At 37.6% G+C, this 20,676-nt stretch overlaps 1 protein-coding gene across 4 annotated transcripts in view; it reads left to right on the forward strand.

Moving 5' to 3' along the window:
• dclk2a (doublecortin-like kinase 2a) overlaps positions 1 to 20,676 on the forward strand; it is a 100,227-nt gene that overhangs the window by 67,867 nt on the left and 11,684 nt on the right. For 2 of the 4 annotated variants that reach the window (XR_010821186.1, XM_066718453.1), the window contains exons 5-10: positions 2,352 to 2,402; positions 9,820 to 9,914; positions 17,315 to 17,387; positions 18,240 to 18,348; positions 18,991 to 19,048; positions 19,505 to 19,624. Coding sequence is in view for 3 of the 4 variants with exons in the window: in XM_066718453.1 (XP_066574550.1) it covers positions 2,352 to 2,402; positions 9,820 to 9,914; positions 17,315 to 17,387; positions 18,240 to 18,348; positions 18,991 to 19,048; positions 19,505 to 19,624 (506 nt within the window). In the remaining variant the exon portion in view is untranslated. The remainder of the gene's footprint in view (positions 1 to 2,351; positions 2,403 to 9,819; positions 9,915 to 17,314; positions 17,388 to 18,239; positions 18,349 to 18,990; positions 19,049 to 19,504; positions 19,625 to 20,676) is intronic. The other 2 variants (XM_066718454.1, XM_066718455.1) reach the window with 2 other exon arrangements.

The raw sequence follows: 20,676 nt of genomic DNA on the forward strand, positions 1-20,676 counted from the left end.
GAGAGCAACCAGACTTATTCCAGGTCTGAAGGGAATGTCCTACTGAGAGACTGAGGAACTGAACCTTTTCACCCTGGAACAGAGGAGACTACGTGAGGACTTGATTCAAGTCTTCAAAATCATGAAAAGCATCGACCACATCAAACCAGAGGAGCTTTTCCAGATCAGCAGGGACACACGCACCCAGGGACACAAATGGAAATTGGGCTTCAAGTCATTCAAAACGGAAAACAGGAGACACTTCTTCACACAGAGAGTCGTCACAATCTGTAACAAACTCCCCAGTGATGTGAAGTTGAAAATTTGGGAACATTTAAAATCAGACTCTTATCATTCACAGAGCACTACGAGTCAAGCAAGAGTCAAAACAGACACAGCAAAAAGATAACGGGCAGTATGCAGTAGCAACTCAAACATGCACACCACAATGACAAATACAAGCAGCACAGTGTAAACATACAGACAAAACAAAGTAAGCAAGACAACAAGCAGGTTAGCCAATAAAGTGGAACAAGTAATAAAAAAGCAATATGAGGATTTAAAACATGCAGCTAGAGATCCTAAACGCTTGACACGAACTTAGTTTTGACAGGTTTGTAACCTTCGACACATGTCCTGTGTGGCTGCGCAGACCTGCGCACTGGCAGCCCTGTCTAAATACTTCAATCGATTTCCAGAACTGATGGAACAGTTGATCTGATTGATTTTTGTCAATATCACAGTCCAGTCAGGTATATAGAATGAGAGGGCAATGAGCATATCAGGCACAGAGTTCAGTCTATTTCTGTACTTTGTCTTTATTTGTTAAAACGGAAAATCCCATATCACATTTATAAGTCATTGTGAAAGGCAAAAGCATCCAAATGCTAGCTTTATTTAGCACTGGATATTCCGATGAGACGCTAATCCAGAATTATGCTAATTTCACAAGTATATGCATTTATAAATGGCATAGCTATCAATAAACAAGTGATGGAAAATAACGAACTGATATAGGCCTAGTTCAGTGTCACCCAATTTCATTTCTTGTACCACTCTTTTAAGGTGGATTTCACACAAGTTTTTTTTTTTTAAGGCATTTAAGTGCAGTTTGCTATTAGCGGGTGGGTCAAAGTTTTGATTTAATCCGGCCCATTGTCTCCGATCGGCACTTGAGATTATATCTTCCGACACAATGTCTCTGATCTCCTCCCTGTGTCTCAAGCCAAGCGCACATCTTCACTTCTGATAGTGAATCGTGTCCTCAGTGGAGGTTCCCCAGGAGGTTAAAAAAAACTGGAATTAAGTTCTTATCATTCAGATCACCACTAATTAAGGTGTCTCATAGGTCCATAATCTTCAAGGAAGAAGCGGAGTCCATGACTGTTTGGAATTGGTCCATTGAGAAGCCAGCAGGGGGAGCTCTAGAGCTCACCCTCCCCGCACTCACAGCGCGTCCGGACGCTCAGCCGGTGGAAACGGGGCATATGTTGTTTTGTGTCAGCTGGAATGTCTGTGCTTATCAGTTTTGGGTCTAGACTCGGTGACGGACGACACTGGTGATCGGGACACCTTGCTGTCACTGAGTTTTTGGTCCGGGACGGACCAGTTGGCCGCTCACTAAATAGCCATGCCTGTGGTGTATTGCCTCATGTGGCTATCAGGTGTACTGCAGATAGTATATATTATTGTTTTTTCAGAGAAAACCAGAGAGAAAAATGATAATCTACATTTTGTTTTGGCGGCCCATTTTTAACCTCCTGGGGAACCTCCACGGGTGGGTCGCGACTCAGACTCTATATACTATTTTTTCTGTCTTCCAACAGCATATTTTAAAGATTTGAGACATTAATGGCCTACTAAGAAAGGGAAACTGTACATCACTACTTGCTTATGCAAATATGTATAACCAAATTAATATTTAAAATCTGATATCTTTGTATTAGCATTTGACCTCAGTTGTTGCTGTCAAATGTATTATTCTGTATAGCATATTGTGATGGTTAAACATAGCTTCAAATAAAGGGTAACTGTTGTCTGCTCACCCTTTAGAAGTTGTAGATTGTTGAAGAATGTCAGATTGATTTGATGACCTAAAAATATCAAATGCCATCCTGGGAGATTTATCCCTTGTTACTATAATACATAATATTACCAGAATGAGGGGTTTAGAGGTTAAATATTAGGTCACTTAGTTAAACACAGTCTTGGGCAGAAGATACAGAAAAATATATAAAGAAGTCTCATGAAAAAAAGCAGGTTGAGTGAACCCTTAACAATGTTGTAACCCTCTCAATGGTTTTCATTATATTGTTATCTTTCTTTCTCCTGCTGTCTTCTACCCTATCTCTGTATTACCCGATTGAATGCAGTAAGAAGAGGTGGACATTATTCCACAGGTTATTCTCCAATCAAATCCCCAGGTGAGCCTCTTTCATCTGCTCTTCTAGAACAGTTATATGCAGATGTCTTAGCTAGAGTGTTTAACTGGCAGAACATTTAATTTTTTTTTTGAAGTTTTGCATTAGGCACTTGTTTTATAAGCAATGTAATCTAAATCTACACCGATCAGCAATAACATTATGACCACTGACAGGTGACGTGAATAACACTGATAATCTCGTTATCATGGCACCTGTCAGTGGGTGGGATATATTAGGCAGCAAGTGAACATTTTGTCCTCAAAGTTGATGTGTTAGAAGCAGGAAAAATGGGCAAGCGTAAGGATCTGAGCGACTTTGACAAGGGCCAAATTGTGATGGCTAGACGACTGGGTCAGAGCATCTCCAAAACTGCAGCTCTTGTGGGGTGTTCCCGGTCTGCAGTGGTCAGTACCTATCAAAAGTGGTCCAAGGAAGGAAAAGCAGTGAACCAGTGACAGGGTCATGGGCGGCCGAGGCTCATTGATGCAAGTGGGGAGCGAAGGCTGGACCATGTGGTCCGATCCAACAGACGAGCTACTGTAGCTCAAATTGCTGAAAAAGTTAATGCTGGTTCTGATAGAAAGGTGTCAGAACACACAGTGCATCGCAGTTTGTTGCATATGGGGCTGCGTAGCCGCAGACCAGTCAGGGTGCCCATGCTGACCCCTGTCCACTGCCGAAAGCGCCTACAATGGGCACATGAGCATCAGAACTGGACCACGGAGCAATGGAAGAAGGTGGCCTGGTCTGATGAATCACGAGTTCAAGGTGTTGACTTGGCCTCCAAATTCTCCAGATCTCAATCCAATCGAGCATCTGTGGGATGTGCTGGACAAACAAGTCCGATCCATGGAGGCCCCACCTCGCAACTTACAGGACTTAAAGGATCTGCTGCTAACGTCTTGGTGCCAGATACCACAGCACACCTTCAGAGGTCTAGTGGAGTCCATGCCTCGATGGGTCACGGCTGTTTTGGTGGCAAAAGGGGGACCTACACAATATTAGGCAGGTGGTCATAATGTTATGGCTGATCGGTGTATTTTTGGTGTGATACACATACTCTGAGATATTTCAGAATCATATTTGATGTTTTAGTGTTGTAATTATGTTTGTTTCATATACATGTAGGCATTTATTGATTGTAATACATGAGCTGAGATAAATCACCATACATGGCTACCACCATCATGCTTCACAGTAGGGATGGTGTTCTTTGGGTGAAGGGGTGTGTTGGGTTTGTGCCAAACATATAGCATTGCATTTAGGCCAAAGAGTTCCATTTTAGTTTTGTAAGACCACAAAACATTTTGCCACATGGCATCTCCTGAGTGTTTGTATATACATGTATATACAGGCATGTTCAGACTTACAATAGAGTTCACCCTATGACAGGTCATAGGAACAGGTTTTGAATGTAGGTAGTAGTTTTGTTTGTTATTACTGGCTTTTGTGGAGGAGGAAAACTTTAAATTGGAGGAGAGAGATGTGCTGGATTTTGTCTCACTCATCATAAGTAACAATAGAATCCGTGTTTGAGAACTAAGTGTCTTTCTGCCACAGACTGCTCAAGACACAGAAAGAAAGGCAGATATACAATTTAGAAAAGCTAAATATAGTTGCTGATCAATACTAGAAATTCTATGACTATTTTCGATTATGAATAATACAGTAACCCCATCACTAACTTTACAATTTACAGGAACTGTTCATGTTCTTTAAATATGGGAACTTCAATGGATTATCTAATAGTTATATATATATATATATATATATATATATATATATATATATATATATATATATATATATATAGAGAGAGAGAGAGAGAGAGATAAACTATCCTACCATTCTCTTACTACTAAATTTAATAATTTAAAAATAGTTTATTTGTAATTATTTATTAGCAGACACCCTTACCTAGGGCATTTTACAGTTGTCACAATCAGATATTCCAAAACATCAGCATTATCCCACAGTACCATTTACCCAAATCAATGCAGTCTTCTAAAGACCCATTTAACTTACAGATGTACTGATGAAATGTATTGACTTGTACTGATACATGTTCAGTGAAGTGTAAAATTCATTTGATAGCTTGACAATATGCCAATTCTCTGTTAGTAATTATAAAGAAAATGGTGGTAGCATGCTCAAATGGAAATAGTTTACCTTTATAAATCCCACTTGCTGAATATGTATGAGCTCTGGAAACTATTATTATTGAAAGTAATAGGACACAAGAAAACCATATAGAGAAACTAACAGTCTTGAATATTATATTACCAAGATACAATGTTATTAATCTAAGTACTAATTTCTAGAACGTTTTGACATTGAACTGTATACACACATACACCACTATATACAGTGCCTTGCAAAAGTATTCAGACCCTCTCACAGTTCTTACATTTCTTTGCTTTAAAGCTTGTATTCATGACTCTTTTAAAATCAGAAAGAATGTGCTGTACATACTCCACTTATTCAAAGCTATAACAAAAAGAAAAGTAAATAAAGAGTTTTTATTGAATAAAAATGGAAAAGTTGTGTTTTACATAAGTATTCAAACCTTTTGATGTAGCAAATGTAATTACATTAAGGTGCATAAATTGACCTTAACAAGCCACACAATTAGTTGAATGGCCCCTGTCTGCGTGCATTAAAAGTGTTTTTCATGATTTCTGAATAAAAACACCTGTCTCTGTGAGGTTCATTGGTCACGTAATGAATTTCAAGAAAAAACTCAATCATGAAGAGCATAGAGCTTTCAAAGCAAGTTAGGGATAAAATTATTGAAAAGCACAGGTCAGGAGAAGGGTACAGAAAAATGTCAAAGTCTCTGAACATCCCTGTGAGCAGAGTCTACTCAATCAAGAAATGAAAGTCCCCTCTAGATCAGGCTGTCCCTGCAAACTAAGCAGCCAGGCATGGAGGAATCTAAAGAGAGGGATGCCACTGTGAAGGCAACAACAACTTTGAAAGAGCTACACTGTTCAATGAAAATGTGCATCTCTAAACAATATCCAGAACACTTCACAAAACTAGCCTGTATGGCAGGGTAGCAAGGAAGCCATTACAAAACATTATCTATTTCAAAGCATGCATGGAGCTTGCAACAAAGCACCTGAGTGATCCTGCAAAAATGATGAGACTAAATTTGAACTTTTTTGGTCTAAATGCCAAGTGTTCCGTTTGGTGCAGACCCAACACAGCACATCTCACAGTCAAATCCATCCCAACAGTCAAGCCTGGTGGTGGAAACATCACGCTATGGATGCTTCTTCTCAGCAGAGAATGGAAGGATTGGTTAGGATTGAAGTAAAAATGCATGGAACAAAGTACAAGCAAATACTAAAGAAAACCCTGTTTCAGTTTGCTAAAGACTGTGCTGGGAAGCTTGTACACCAAAGACGTAGTGAAAAGGAACTATTGATTTATTTTTTTCTTTATGTGTTCTCTACTGTTTGGGTTTCCAATTTGACAGTAAGAAATGCCCTCAATTATATTGAGAGCATGTTACGTAGGACCTCCAGGCTTGTCCCAGAGTTTCTAACTTCAGATATTTGGGGGGTTTATTTTTGGCAACTATGGCATGCTATGAATATATTTAATGTATTAAAATCAAATTTAGAAAACATACAAAAAGGCATTGTCAGCATAATGTCCCCCTCTAGTGGAGTAATACTTGGGTGTCTGTAATGGCTGAAATGACACATATTCTTAGCTTTTCCGACTTCGGACCACACAATTCATGTTCAGTTACGACTCATCATTTTCTGTAGTATGAAATGAAGAAAATGTATATGTTCCCTTCCAGGAGTGCCATGCAACATTTAAAGGGTATTTAAAACTTTAAAAAGAATGTGCTCTATATGGATCAAAGAAACTTTAAATTAACACAACATTTTCTGTGCCATTGACCTGCCACATCCACAGAAATGACTGCATTTTGCACATTAATTTAAAGAACAGTATAAAGGAAAAACACATTTAGAATGACAATTTGCTTTGATTCTGTCTTAGAAAGATTGAGGCCTCAAGAATAGGGCCTGTGAAGGCAATTTAAATCCCCCGGTTATGCATGCTGGTATAACCAGGGTGGGATTTAAACTGTTTTAAACAAACCTCTCACTAGGGAATATATACTGCTAAGGTGATTGGCCTCATTCTGACTGGAAGAAACATACTCTACTGGTGTCTTCCTTTGGTTGGGAACTCAACCCACCAGTTACCATAGCTGTACAAAAATAATTCTAGACAATGATTTTGGTACAGCTATGGCATATTTTCTAAAACTATTTTTTACTATCCAAGGGATTTCTGTATATCCTTTTTCTGTTTAAGGAAAGCAAGAAAATCCAGTCTGTCTATACTTAAGAATCATGTGCATGTTTTCAGATTTAATTATGCTTATGCATAATTGGTCATACTGGAGGAAATGTGAATAGAATAGAATTTCCACTTCCCATTTCCATAATACAGTCCTTGATTAGTTATCAAGCCCACAGAAGTAAACAGAAATCTAATATGACAATATAATTTAGTTTGACCTATATTTGATAGGAAAATAAATCAGCATACTCTTTCTTAGCAGCAGTGTAAATAACATGAAAATCAAGGGAATTAAACGGCTGCATGTATTTGATGTCTTTGTGTGGAGATTATTTCTTGAGAATTTTAAGTATGAATCATTTTGGAATTACATGTGTAATTACATTTTGAGTTGTTGATTGTGAATGTTTAATTTGTTCAAGTGCAAGGGTTTGTCAAACTTCAACTTGAGATATCAGTGTTTAATACTGAATCCTTAATTAACATTACTTAGTCCTTACACGCTAACCACACTTATGTATTTGATAGTGTTTATCAGCTGGAGGGTTTTCAGCCTTAACAAAATCTAATCTGTGGAATTCCGGACTACCTTTCATCCTTGAGTGTAATTGCTGCTCAGAACAATAAATAAATACATAAATAAATGCTGCAATGTTTACACTGTCTTGTGAAGATTATATGGACTTGCCACAAGCTATAACAAGATTATATTATTTGAATATGAAGAGAAAGAAAGAGAACAATATACTGGGAAATGGAAACCCTACGGGAATAGCTCCGTCATCTGCAATAAATTAACTTGGATGAGACTAGGGGCCGGATTAAATAAAAACTTTGACCAACCCGCTCATAGCAAACTACAAACCTGTACATCATAGCTGTTAAATTTATGATTAGAAGAAAGTGGCATCTTACTTTGGGGTTTACTGTAGTCATTAAAATGTTCAGTTACAGAAAGTATTCTTATTTATTTATTTTTAATTCAGTGTGTGCTGAGTAAAGATCTTCACAAACACTTGGGTGTATGCTACAAATGAACAAATGAAGTCTGAGTACAGAAATTGCAACAGAACATCTGGCGTATAATTCATATAAATGTGATCTTTATTCTGTTACTCAATTAAATACATATTTCTCCAGTTAGCCCTACATAGCCCTCCAATATCAGTCTTATTCAAAGTAATATTGTACTCTTAATAGCTATGGATTATTGACAAATTAAGTATATATATATATATATATATATATATATATATATATATATATACACTCACCTAAAGGATTATTAGGAACACCTGTTCAATTTCTCATTAATGCAATTATCTAATCAACCAATCACATGGCAGTTGCTTCAATGCATTTAGGGGTGTGGTCCTGGTCAAGACAATCTCCTGAACTCCAAACTGAATGTCTGAATGGGAAAGAAAGGTGATTTAAGCAATTTTGAGCGTGGCATGGTTGTTGGTGCCAGACGGGCCGGTCTGAGTATTTCACAATCTGCTCAGTTACTGGGATTTTCACGCACAACCATTTCTAGGGTTTACAAAGAATGGTGTGAAAAGGGAAAAACATCCAGTATGCGGCAGTCCTGTGGGCGAACATGCCTTGTTGATGCTAGAGGTCAGAGGAGAATGGGCCGACTGATTCAAGCTGATAGAAGAGCAACTTTGACTGAAATAACCACTCGTTACAACCGAGGTATGCAGCAAAGCATTTGTGAAGCCACAACACGTACAACCTTGAGGCGGATGGGCTACAACAGCAGGAGACCCCACCGGGTACCACTCATCTCCACTACAAATAGGAAAAAGAGGCTACAATTTGCACAAGCTCACCAAAATTGGACAGTTGAAGACTGGAAAAATGTTGCCTGGTCTGATGAGTCTCGATTTCTGTTGAGACATTCAGATGGTAGAGTCAGAATTTGGCGTAAACAGAATGAGAACATGGATCCATCATGCCTTGTTACCACTGTGCAGGCTGGTGGTGGTGGTGTAATGGTGTGGGGGATGTTTTCTTGGCACACTTTAGGCCCCTTAGTGCCAATTGGGCATTGTTTAAATGCCACGGCCTACCTGAGCATTGTTTCTGACCATGTCCATCCCTTTATGACCACCATGTACCCATCCTCTGATGGCTACTTGCAGCAGGATAATGCACCATGTCACAAAGGTCGAATCATTTCAAATGGGTTTCTTGAACATGACAATGAGTTCACTGTACTAAACTGGCCCCCACAGTCACCAGATCTCAACCCAATAGAGCATCTTTGGGATGTGGTGGAACGGGAGCTTCGTGCCCTGGATGTGCATCCCACAAATCTCCATCAACTGCAAGATGCTATCCTATCAATATGGGCCAACATTTCTAAAGAATGCTTTCAGCACCTTGTTGAATCAATGCCACGTAGAATTAAGGCAGTTCTGAAGGCGAAAGGGGGTCAAACACAGTATTAGTATGGTGTTCCTAATAATCCTTTAGGTGAGTGTGTGTGTATATATATATATATATATATATATATATATATGGTCTGTATTTATATTTAAAGATCAGATTTAAGTTTAAATGTTTTTTTTTGCATTTAATTTTGTACATGATGTATTTATTTATTTGTGGTTGTTTTTTTACAGTGTTGAGATTTCGGTACAATGTAATGTTTTACAGACGATTTTTAATAATATATTTTTTCCAGCTGTTTCTTATGTATCATGTGAGTTTCTGTAGCACTGCTTTCCTTCACATACAAGGTCACTTTGTTGTTTTGTCATGCTATGTTAGCCCTTGTGTCTGTGATTTCCCAGAAGTAATTCCTAGCCTTGCGGTATATTTTATTCCTTAATGTGGGTAAAGATGAGGTGCATTAGAAAATTCTGCTTTGGAGGAATTAAATAAATTAAGCGGGACTTAAGAGCACAGTTTGGAATCTTTTCACGACAAAAGTAAATGTCAAGAAAAAAGCCTTTGGGAGTTAAATCTTTCTTATACAACTGGAGGATAAGGAATTCTTCTGATTGGAAAGTCAACATTGATGGAAAACAATGTGCAATGACATTTACATATATTTATTATGATCTCCTCTCTCTACCAGTCAATGGGATCCCTGCCAGCCAGATGTCTACACCCAAGTCAAACAAATCCTCCAGCTCCTCTCCAACTAGTCCTTCCAGCCTTCGGAGCCTCAAGGTAAGATTTCCCCCCGGCTTCTAATAGAAAATTGTCCATTCCCAAATAATAGTAATACTATTAAAATATATATAATTATATCAAGTATTTTATCTTCTTTTAAATCAGGCAAGTATACCCCTTTATATAAATTATATTTTTTTAATTAATATTTTTGCAGATGTATGAAGCTTTCTAATCAATATTTGCAGCATTTGTATGAAGGTGACAATTCAAAATGATTGCATCTTCCAAATAAACAAACATGCCAGACTGGTATATAAATTAAAACTTTGGCAAACAAAGTAGATGCGAGAAGAGCGACGCGTCAATAAAGCAGAGAAATCAAACTGTGACTGTGCGAATAGCAACTACAAACTGTACTCCGCTGCGGCTGCATTTGCACTAAGATGACACTTTCTTCTCATCAGAAATGTAACCTCTGTGATGTACAGGTGTGCAGTTTGCTATTAGCGGGTGGGCCAAGTTTTGAAACGCAATTACACACCTGTACTGTGTAGCGGCTACAAATATGAGTAGAAGAAAATAATACAATAATAAAAACAAAAGCCGCCCTTGATGACAGCTGTGTATTTTCATTTTTTAATGTCTTCCTGACAACCTTATCCAGGCGTTATCTATAGACGGTGGATCAATGTGATGTGAACCAGAACAATGCAAGTCTCTCATTCAGGGCCGCTTTCATTATTAGAATAAACGATCAACTGAAGAATGAAGCCGCACTGAGTCCACTTCTGTAGTTTTGTATTTGCGGGGGTCAAAGATTGGATTCAATGCGGCCCCTAGTTTGCCGGTATAATGTCGGCTGATGTGTGATTGTTCACTGGATGTGTCCCATTGTGGTATGTGGTTGTGAAGCAAATATATATTTCATGGAGATATTGATATAAGTTGTTCGACTCAGAATCGCTCATTTCAGGGGTTTAATTTTGTACATTTTGTGGCGGAGGACCCCCAGACCCCCGCCGTGAATCCCTCATTATGCCTCGCCCTCATTTTCCTGGCTACGCCACTGATCCATACACAGATACTGTTTACAGTACACGTTGTAATATGACAATGTAATATAACTGTGCATATGTCAGTTGTATATATATATAATGTACATCACTGCTTGTCCACAGTGCCAGCTGTCACAGCGGTGCTGACAGTGGTTGGCGCTCCCAGTGTCCCCTCCTGTAGTTTGAAAGGAGCCGGTAGCATATAGTCCAACGCGGCACGTAATTGTCTCCACGGTGAGAGGATGGTTGCGTGCAAATCTATTATTCAATGTATCCTTCAGCAGGTGACACAATAACGATATGCTGTGTCTATCAACCCGATAACGTCTTATTAAAAGGTGATCGGAAGGTCTAGAAAGTTCCGATGGATCTGAAAGTGTAGGGCTGGCATCGTCTTCAACAGCTTCAGGCATCGATGTCTGCCATTATAACTTTAATTGTCATAATAATCCACTTTCTCTTGTATAGATGGCGATATGATCTATCTATCTATCTATCTATCTATCTATCTATCTATCTATCTCTCTCTCTCTCTCTCTCTCTCTCTCTCTCTATATATATATATATATATATATATATATATAACATTTACGCAACAGCATAACGAAACCTGTAATAATGTAACATCAGTCAATCATTCATTACTAATCACAGATCACAGACGCATGACGCAATTGGATTGAATGCGCCATCTCTCTCTATATATATAACTTATTTATATATGAAATTGGCCATATCTCCCCTTCGAAAACCTACGAAACATTACATTGAATAGTTTTACGGGTTCTTGTGCCAATTCAATCGACCAATTAGCGGCAATTGCTACTAACATTGCAACCTTCTTTCCATATTGTGTGTCCATGTAACGGTGCAGAGCAGTACAGCAGTGTATCATTATCATCTCCGTGTTATATAGGTTGCTGTGTCTATGATAAAGGCATAACGTTGGCCACCTGCCACTAGATAATTGATTGTTCAGATTATTCCATATTTTTCTAGAATACATATATATACATATATATGTGGGTGTGAATTGGTTTTTGCACCAATGTGTACTGGCTTGCAAGTTATACAACCATACGTGCCTGTAACAATATTCACCCAGAGTCCCAGATGCTTTACCTTTTTGTGCACATCTTCATAATAGCAATTATACAGCTGCTGACAGGGTAATTCGATGTAGTGTTCGTGTCTTAAAAGCCGCCTTCATTCCCAAATATACATACAGCCCACGGGCGTCGCTGGACCCTATCCAGTTACATTTTCTGTCAGCCTCCCTAAAAATATTACCATCAAATTGCGCGTCTGCAGAAACACCAGTCCAGCCGCTGTAAGAGTCAGTGAGAAGCGCCGAGCGGCCAGAGAGACACGATACACTCGGCACTTTTCCCACGAAAGATCTGATCAGAAGGAATCAATTAAGACATGAAAGGAAGAAAGCAAGAGCAGAATAAACGAGTTAAACAAGTCATGAAACCAAAACGAGCACTGCTGAACAAAACTCAATATAAAATGACATTCAATATCAATATATTTTCTCTGTGCACGAATAATACGCAACATTTCGTTAGTGTGCATGTCGGGCGCAACATGCACTGTATGATTATCGCGCTGCGCAGTGATTTCAGTGACGCGGAGCAGCTGAGCGCGTTGTCTGCGCGTTTTCTCCACATATTTAATGCAGCGAAAATGTAACCAGTCACTGCATTGTTGGGCGCGATTAACTACAACTTTAACTATAGCAAACTACACAACTGTACATCATGGGATTTACTTTAAAAATTAGAAGAGAGTAGCATCTAACTACACATGAAAGCAGTGCAGTGTGTAGTGCTGTAGTAGCGGCTGTGTAAAAGCTGTGTTTTATTCTCTCACATTGGGCCAGAAAGGAGCTGCGAGAAGGTCGTGTTGCGGCGCAAATGGGGTCAGATTTAATACCGCGATATTTTAGCAGCGCGATTTCCATTCGCAGACATGCGCTAATGCTTTGATTTAATCCTGCCCAAAGTTTAATAATCGAATAATAAATCATGTAATCATTTTACTCTTGTTGAGAGTTGGAAACATTGCCAATATCTTCTCTACAAATGTCATGGATGTGTTTATTCATCTCTGTAAATAAAAAGCTGATATAACCCTCAGAAGCGTATAGAACATATTGCTGGTTCAAATATCCTTGTTTTTTCCCCCAGAACTGTTTTAAATGTGTTCCTGCTTTAGCAGAAGTGACGACTCACGGGGACTGTTAATATGAAAGATGAGCCCTTTAAGGCTGTATCAGTGGTCATCACTTCCAGCCACCAAACAAGCTGCCTTAATGTGTTCCCTTCTTAAAAAACAAAAGCATAAACAAAATTAAAAATAGTACCATATATTAAACCAGCAGTCATGTGTTTGACAGTATAGATCTCTTCTATTTTCTGAGTTCTTTCTCCCACTTCATACCAGATGCAATCCTCTTAGGCTCCCAAGATCTAATGACATCTAGTAGAACAGAATGGAATCTAAAAACCCAAAAAAATACATTAATTTGGATATCTGAATGTCGCGAAAGTATTTTCTTTTAAAAGTAATATCAAATAATGTTGATGAATTAATGACAATTGAGTAAATTATTTGGTTCTTAGATAAATCGTGTTATCCAAACAGTAAGCTTCATTTCTCGATTTTCTTGGCTCTCTTAACTCAGTGTTATCAGCTGTTATGAAGCCACCAAGGCTGCCTATTTCAGCACCTTTTCAGATCCTGACTTAGAAACATGAAGACTTAAACGTATAACTTGAAATTTTGAAAAACAAAAAAATTAAAATCATTTTTATGATATTGTCAATGATTCTCATAATTATACAGATTATTATTATTATTATTATTATTATTATTTTTTTTTTTTTATTATTTTTTTTTTTTTATTTCTTGGCAGACGCCCTTATCCAGGGCGACTTACAACATAAGTGCAAAAATACAGTAAGTACAAGGCATCAATCATTACAAATTCAATTTAACTAAAACATAGCAATTCAAGATAATACATTTTACAAATTCCAATTTACAATTTACACAAGTACAGTAAGTGAGGCCCTTATCCTGGACGGTGCTGTCAAGATGTAGGGTCACAGTCAGGGGTTATGGGAAAGGGAGCAAGGAGGAAAACAATCAAGAACGCAAGAAGCATAATAAAACTCTGTGAAGTGCTATCTAACGGGGATAAAAGGACTATTATTACAAGTACTGTCAGAAAAGATGCATCTTGAGTAAGCGCCGGAATGAGGTCAAGGACTCCGCTGATTGATACAGATTGATATCGTATTACAGGCTAGTGGATGCAAAAAATCAGTCACATAGACATTGTTCTAGCCTTGTCTAATGTTTATTGTATTTTGCCATGTGTCTTTTCCACAGATGCAATACCCATAAAACTGCAAATTCATCAACTCTTTGTGATGTAGTCATACATATACTTACTGTTGCATGCTGGTTGTATCTATTAACCCTTTCCTGCATGAATTATGATAACATTCCACAATATTTATTATTGTACTAGTTTTTATTGGACTTTATAGGCCTTTTTTAGTTTAAAACTTAAGAAATTAAACACGTCAATTTGAGTGAACAACATGCATCCCCAAGATAAACAATTGCTTGGAACAGAATATTTAGAATTAACATTTTTCATGTTTTATTTCTGCAGGAAAACAAATGCAAAGTGCAAAACTAAAGGCCTGGTAACATTCAAACTGGTTTTTATTACACTTTTTCATATTTATGAATTATTATTTGATAGAAACAAAACTGAACTCAAAGTTTAAACCAAATAAAAATGACACGTGCATGCTTTCATAACAAAATATCTTCAATATTGAAACTATCTTTTTTTTCTGCTGAGAGTGCTTCATGCACTTCAAGTTAGCAGTATTTGTTGAATTTGGCTGATTATATCACTGGTAGTGAAAGCACCTAGGACACAATGGCTCAAGTCACTTCATGCAGATGTACTATGTTTTGCAGGTACAAAATGCATCATGGGATCTATTTGCATTATTGCATCTGTTAGCTTTGGCTAGTGTTTGCCTACACTGAATCTGATTTCAAGGGATGCCTTTGACACTGCCCTGCACTTCACAGGAGGTGGAGTGATGCAACATGTATCACTGAATTATCTAGCCATTGTGTATTGGTGATATTTTAGTCACGGTTGATGATGCATCTCTTCCTTCTGCCTTCAGATGATTCTCGCTCTTCTCTTTTGTTTGTGTTCCCATTAGCCTGTTAGTGCTGCATGTGCCTTTTTTTATATATGCCCTGTTCATGTAACCTCTGGAGAAGAGGGATGGAACAAAACAGGTTACTAAAGAAGACCTTGTGATTTGTGTTTTGTATATCATTACACAAGCAAAAAATCACATGAGCACTCATGCCCAATGCACTGATCTCTTCCTCCACTTGATCCTGATACACCTCAAACTTTTGAATGTACCCAGATGTCCCTACTCTCACCCGCACCTTCAAACACCAGGGCTTGGGTTTCTTGGGAATGTACTTTTTGATGGAATGGTGGCCCTTGAAGGGAATGATTTGTTCATCAACAGACTGAAACTCTTGACTAAATTATGTTTCCAGTTTGTCTAAGACGGGCCGGATTTTGACTCTTGTGAATAATTGTCTACAAAATGAAGGTATTAGAGAATCTCTTGAAATCTGTGTACAGAGATAGCATTTGCAATCAAGTCAAAACTAAGCCTTTCATTCAATGACAGGATATTACCAGGTTCATCTCAAGGAAACATGTTAATTCCTGGTTTGTTAGGGACATATATTCCTTCCCTTTCTGGAGAGCATACAAGTTTGTGTTGTGTACAATTTCATCAATCAGGGTATCAGAAAACAGGTACATAAAGAAGTGAAATGGCTCTGTACCCAATACATTAATTGTGTGCTCTCCTAGATATGTAGGTAAGACTTCAAAATCTTTGTCTCCATTTTTCCATATTGTGTTGGGTTTCTGTTTCCCTTTCGCTGCTACAACTCATCATCATCATCATTGTCATCTGTTTCACTGTCACTGATCCCTCTACCTGTGTGCATGGCTGCCATTCACCATCAGTGTCACTGTCACTGTCACTATCACTGTCCCTTGACTGCGATGGAATCTCTTTTACTACCTCCTCTACTAGCTGACCCTGTGGCTAGATGGTCAGTGGAGGAAGAAGGTTAACAAACTTAACTACTACTAATACAAATGATGCGAATAATATGAATTTTATATAATAATATTTTCCAATGAAAAATTCTGGTGAGAGAAGACACACTTATTAAATGAGCCTATGTATTGACAAAACTGCAATATACAGATTTTATATGAACAAACTGCTTAGAATAGACCTAAAGGACAACATAGACCTAACATTATTATTATTATTTATTTATTAGCAGATGCCTTTGTCCAGGGTGAACATGCAGTATGAATGTTTGTATTACATGGCATCCACTGAAATGGACATATGGTTTTAAATCAGTTGTGACAAAATATATTTTGTACCTGCTCTACTCTCCTTGTGTAAAATGATTTTACACCTTGACCTTTTTGTTTATGTAGTAACCATTAGACACCAGCAGATGGCAGACGTCAAGTTTTATAGAACAGGAAGTGGGAACAGGTCCAACTTGGACCTGTTCTGAGTGACGTGCCCAAGGGCCAATGGCAACTTTGATAGTGACGTTTTTCAATCGGGTTCCTAAGGAAGTGTGCAGAAACCCCTACCCCTTCGACAGTGCTTCCAACTTGAAAGATAACATGTAAATTATTTATTCTTAGAAATAATAATGAATATGACAAATTAATAATAAAGGGATGCATTACTAAATAAATGTCCTTAGCTGCTGCTACTGCTGCTGCTGCTTAATCAACACATCAGTGCAAATTAATAACAGATTATATATTTCCATTTTTTTTTCCAACTTTTTGAATTTCTTTACATCAGTCATTATTTGATAAATGTCCAATTCTACAGTGTTAAAATCTGCTTATATGATAGAATATGATTGATCTGACTTATGCACTACAGCGACGCGCAAAGATGCTTAATATTGTGGTGTTTCTACAGCTTTGTATATAAAATCCAGAAGCTCATATATATTTGAATCTTAGACTATGATTCTCAGTGTTTGGTAGTTTTACAAGGACATCTACATCATATGGAGTTTTCAGGATTGTATTTATTTATGGAACTGAATTTTTAAAACAATTCTGAAAACTTGTCTCACTACATAAATGTGAACAATCAAATTATTAATTATTTATCAATAAGTGTCCTTAAGAGTAAGTGTTCTATAGCTTTGAAGTAATATGCATAAATATATATATATATTTTGAAATCTGTAAATGTTTGCTTCTCTTTACAGATTTCTGCGCATTATGGTTCTGCGTCCAATGTGAATGGATCTGCTGATCAGACCAATTGCCTGAGCCCCGAAGGTAGCTATCCAGTAACATGGTTCCTCCCTATGCTTCAGAACCAGTCCAGTTTTTTAATCTTGTTGCTTAAACCAGCCCAAGAGGCTGGGTGAAGGTTGCACATTTTACAGGGCAGTTCTACAAGCAAACTGCCAAAACACCCAGCTTTTAATTGCTCCTAGAATATTTAAATGCATTATTACACAACGGTCACTTTGCGGGGCAGAGGCATGTGTGAGATTAGAATAACTGGAAGAATAACAGTCAGTAACATTCTCACTCAGGGTTTCTGGCTTTGCTGACTGTGGAACTAAATTTCTAATTTGGAGATGATATATTTACTCCCCCTCCCTCAAACTGTCAATGTAAAGCAGAACAACAATTTGAGGGGCAAGAACCACTGTTTCTAAAGGACAATTAATGGGGAACAGCGCAAAAAACATCCAAAAAACATCCAATAAAGGCTCATATCATATTCGTTTTCTTTATTTGGTATTATTACAATGATAAAGTCACAGTTTATCTTACGTTAATGATTAATACATCATTATGAATGGTAAATGATAGGTATGTACAGTAGCCATGATTGTGATTTACTTTTTAAAAGTTACTTAAATGATAGAATTAACACATATACCCTATTATTCTACTGTTCTGTATACTTAAAGGTCATTAGCCCTATCCCAGGTAATATCTTGTCAGCTGCAATACAAAAATAATTCAGGTCCAGGTGTGAATGAATGCAATATCAAGGCAGAGTTAGAAAATGTCTGTGGTCCAATGTTCATTGGGAAGACACTTTTGTAGTCCATCATCCTGAGAAGCTGTGAAGCTGACTGCTCTTGTCACATTTTAACAAAATTCTTTCTCCAGCAGTTAATGGGAACAAATGTTTGCCTGCTTCCATAATCTTGGATAAATATAAGATTGGGAAGGTGATTGGAGATGGAAACTTTGCTGTTGTGAAAGAATGCGTAGAGCGGTAGGTGAAGCTCCTTTGTTTAATATCAGTATGATCACATTCACTGCATAATTGATTACAGAAATGGCAAGCGATGCTAAAAGATACAGAATCTGCTTGTAGCAGCTGTACATGAAACCTGTTTAATCAGATTTAGCCACTGAAGCAAACTAGAAATATAAGGCTTATAGGTGTCCTTTTGATGAATTGCAACTGTGTTTCAGTTAAGGGCTTCATGTTTTATATCAAAAAGTTGTTACATAGGGTTTTCAAATATTTTGTGAAATTTGAGGGAATTCTTTTAAACAATATTTTCACTAGTACTCTTTTACTTTCTCCTTTAATTGAAAGAGAGTGTACAAGATTAAATATTGTGTACTGATTGATTTGAGTTTCCTAAAGGAAGTTGTTTTAATCTCTTGAACAGGGAAATCATTTTAAAAATTTGAATAAGTCTAGGGATGTATAGTCTATCGAGTTCATTATAGAAAAAAAAACGAACTTCTTGTAGATTCTCCTCGATTACGGTGAAATTTTCACTTTTAAAAAGAAGACTTCTGACACTCTTTTTCAGTTATCTTTCTTTCTGCATATTTCTAATGAAACCAGGCTTTTTAATTTGGCTACTTTTCTTGTTTGTATTAACTTGCACTTTGTTTGCAGTTCTACAGGAAAGGAGTATGCTCTGAAGATAATTGACAAAGCCAAATGCAGTGGGAAGGTACATTATTGCTTGGGGGGGCGGAATTAAATCAAACTTTGACCCACCCGCTAATAGAATACTACAGAACTGTACTACTATTACTACCTTTACTAACTACTACCAGTTTGTAGTTTTCTATTAGCGGATGGGTCAAAGTTTTCAATTAATCCATCCCTAATTGTACTTTTTGATATGGTATTTCTACCAAAAATAATTGTATTCCATTTTATAACCAAACAAATCTACTGTTCATAATTATTATTATTATTATTATACACAAACTTTTTATTGTAAGATGAGGTTGCTCATTAATGTTAACACCATATTCAGATAAATATCTAATAATAATCAAATGATAATAAAAGCATTTTATTTCTACTACAACCTTTTTCATGATCTGATAATACACTGTAGATGTTGCCATGTCATTATTGGAAAATGTTGTGCATTTTAACATAATATGTTTATGAGCAGGAGCACCTGATAGAGAATGAAGTGGCAGTGCTGCGCAGAGTGAAGCACCCCAACATCATCATGCTGATCGAGGAGGTCGACACGGCAGCTGAACTGTACCTGGTCATGGAGCTGGTGAAGGTGAGGCAGTGAGATGTTTGCTGTGAATAAGAAGTAGGACTGTTGTTTATTAAAGCACTACAGCTAAGTGGTATACAGTGCTATTTAATAGGAATTGCACATTTTTAAGATAATGGCATTCTGGGTAGAATGTGTCAGGAAACTCAAATTGTCCTATTTGCTGACTTTGTTTTTATCATAATTATGAGTTGGGCAGGCAGTTGAACAGGCAGGTGGGTTGTTGTCCTGCATCAGATTGTATGTTAAGTAAATATGCTTTAGGCTGGAAAAGTGTGGGAAGCATTGTTACATGTCTCCGAAAAATACATGCAGAAATCTATTCACTAAATGGGAAATGGAGAACACCATTGTGATTTTTCATGAGGTATACAGTGAAGGAAAAAAGTATTTGATCTCCTGCAGATTTTGTAAATTTGCCCACTGACAAAGAAATGATCAGTCTATAATTTTAATGGTAGGTGTATTTTAACAGTGAGAGACAGAATAACAAAAAAAAAATCCAGAAAAATGCATTTCAAAAAAGTTATAAATTGATTTGCATGGTAATGAGGGAAATAAGTATTTGATCCCCTATCAATCAGCAAGATTTCTATCTCCCAGGTGTCTTTTATACAGGTAACGAGCTGAGATTAGGAGCACTCTCTTAAAGGGAGTGCTGCTAATCTCAGCTCGTTACCTGTATAAAAGACACCTGTCCACAGAAGCAATCAATCAATCAGATTCCAAACTCTCCACCATGGCCAAGACCAAAGAGCTGTCCAAGGATGTGCGGGACAAGATTGTAGACCTACACAAGGCTGGAATGGGCTACAAGACCATCGCCAAGCAGCTTGGTGAGAAGGTGACAACAGTTGGTGCGATTATTCGCAAATGGAAGAAACACAAAATAACTGTCAGTCTCCCTCGGTCTGGGGCTCCATGCAAGATCTCACCTCGTGGAGTTTCAATGATCATGAGAACGGTGAGGAATCAGCCCAGAACTACACGGGAGGATCTTGTTAATGATCTCAAGGCAGCTGGGACCATAGTCACCAAGAAAACAATTGGCAACA

This window comes from Amia ocellicauda, chromosome 12, assembly GCF_036373705.1.
Source record: "Amia ocellicauda isolate fAmiCal2 chromosome 12, fAmiCal2.hap1, whole genome shotgun sequence".
Classification (NCBI taxonomy): Eukaryota; Metazoa; Chordata; class Actinopteri; order Amiiformes; family Amiidae; genus Amia; species Amia ocellicauda.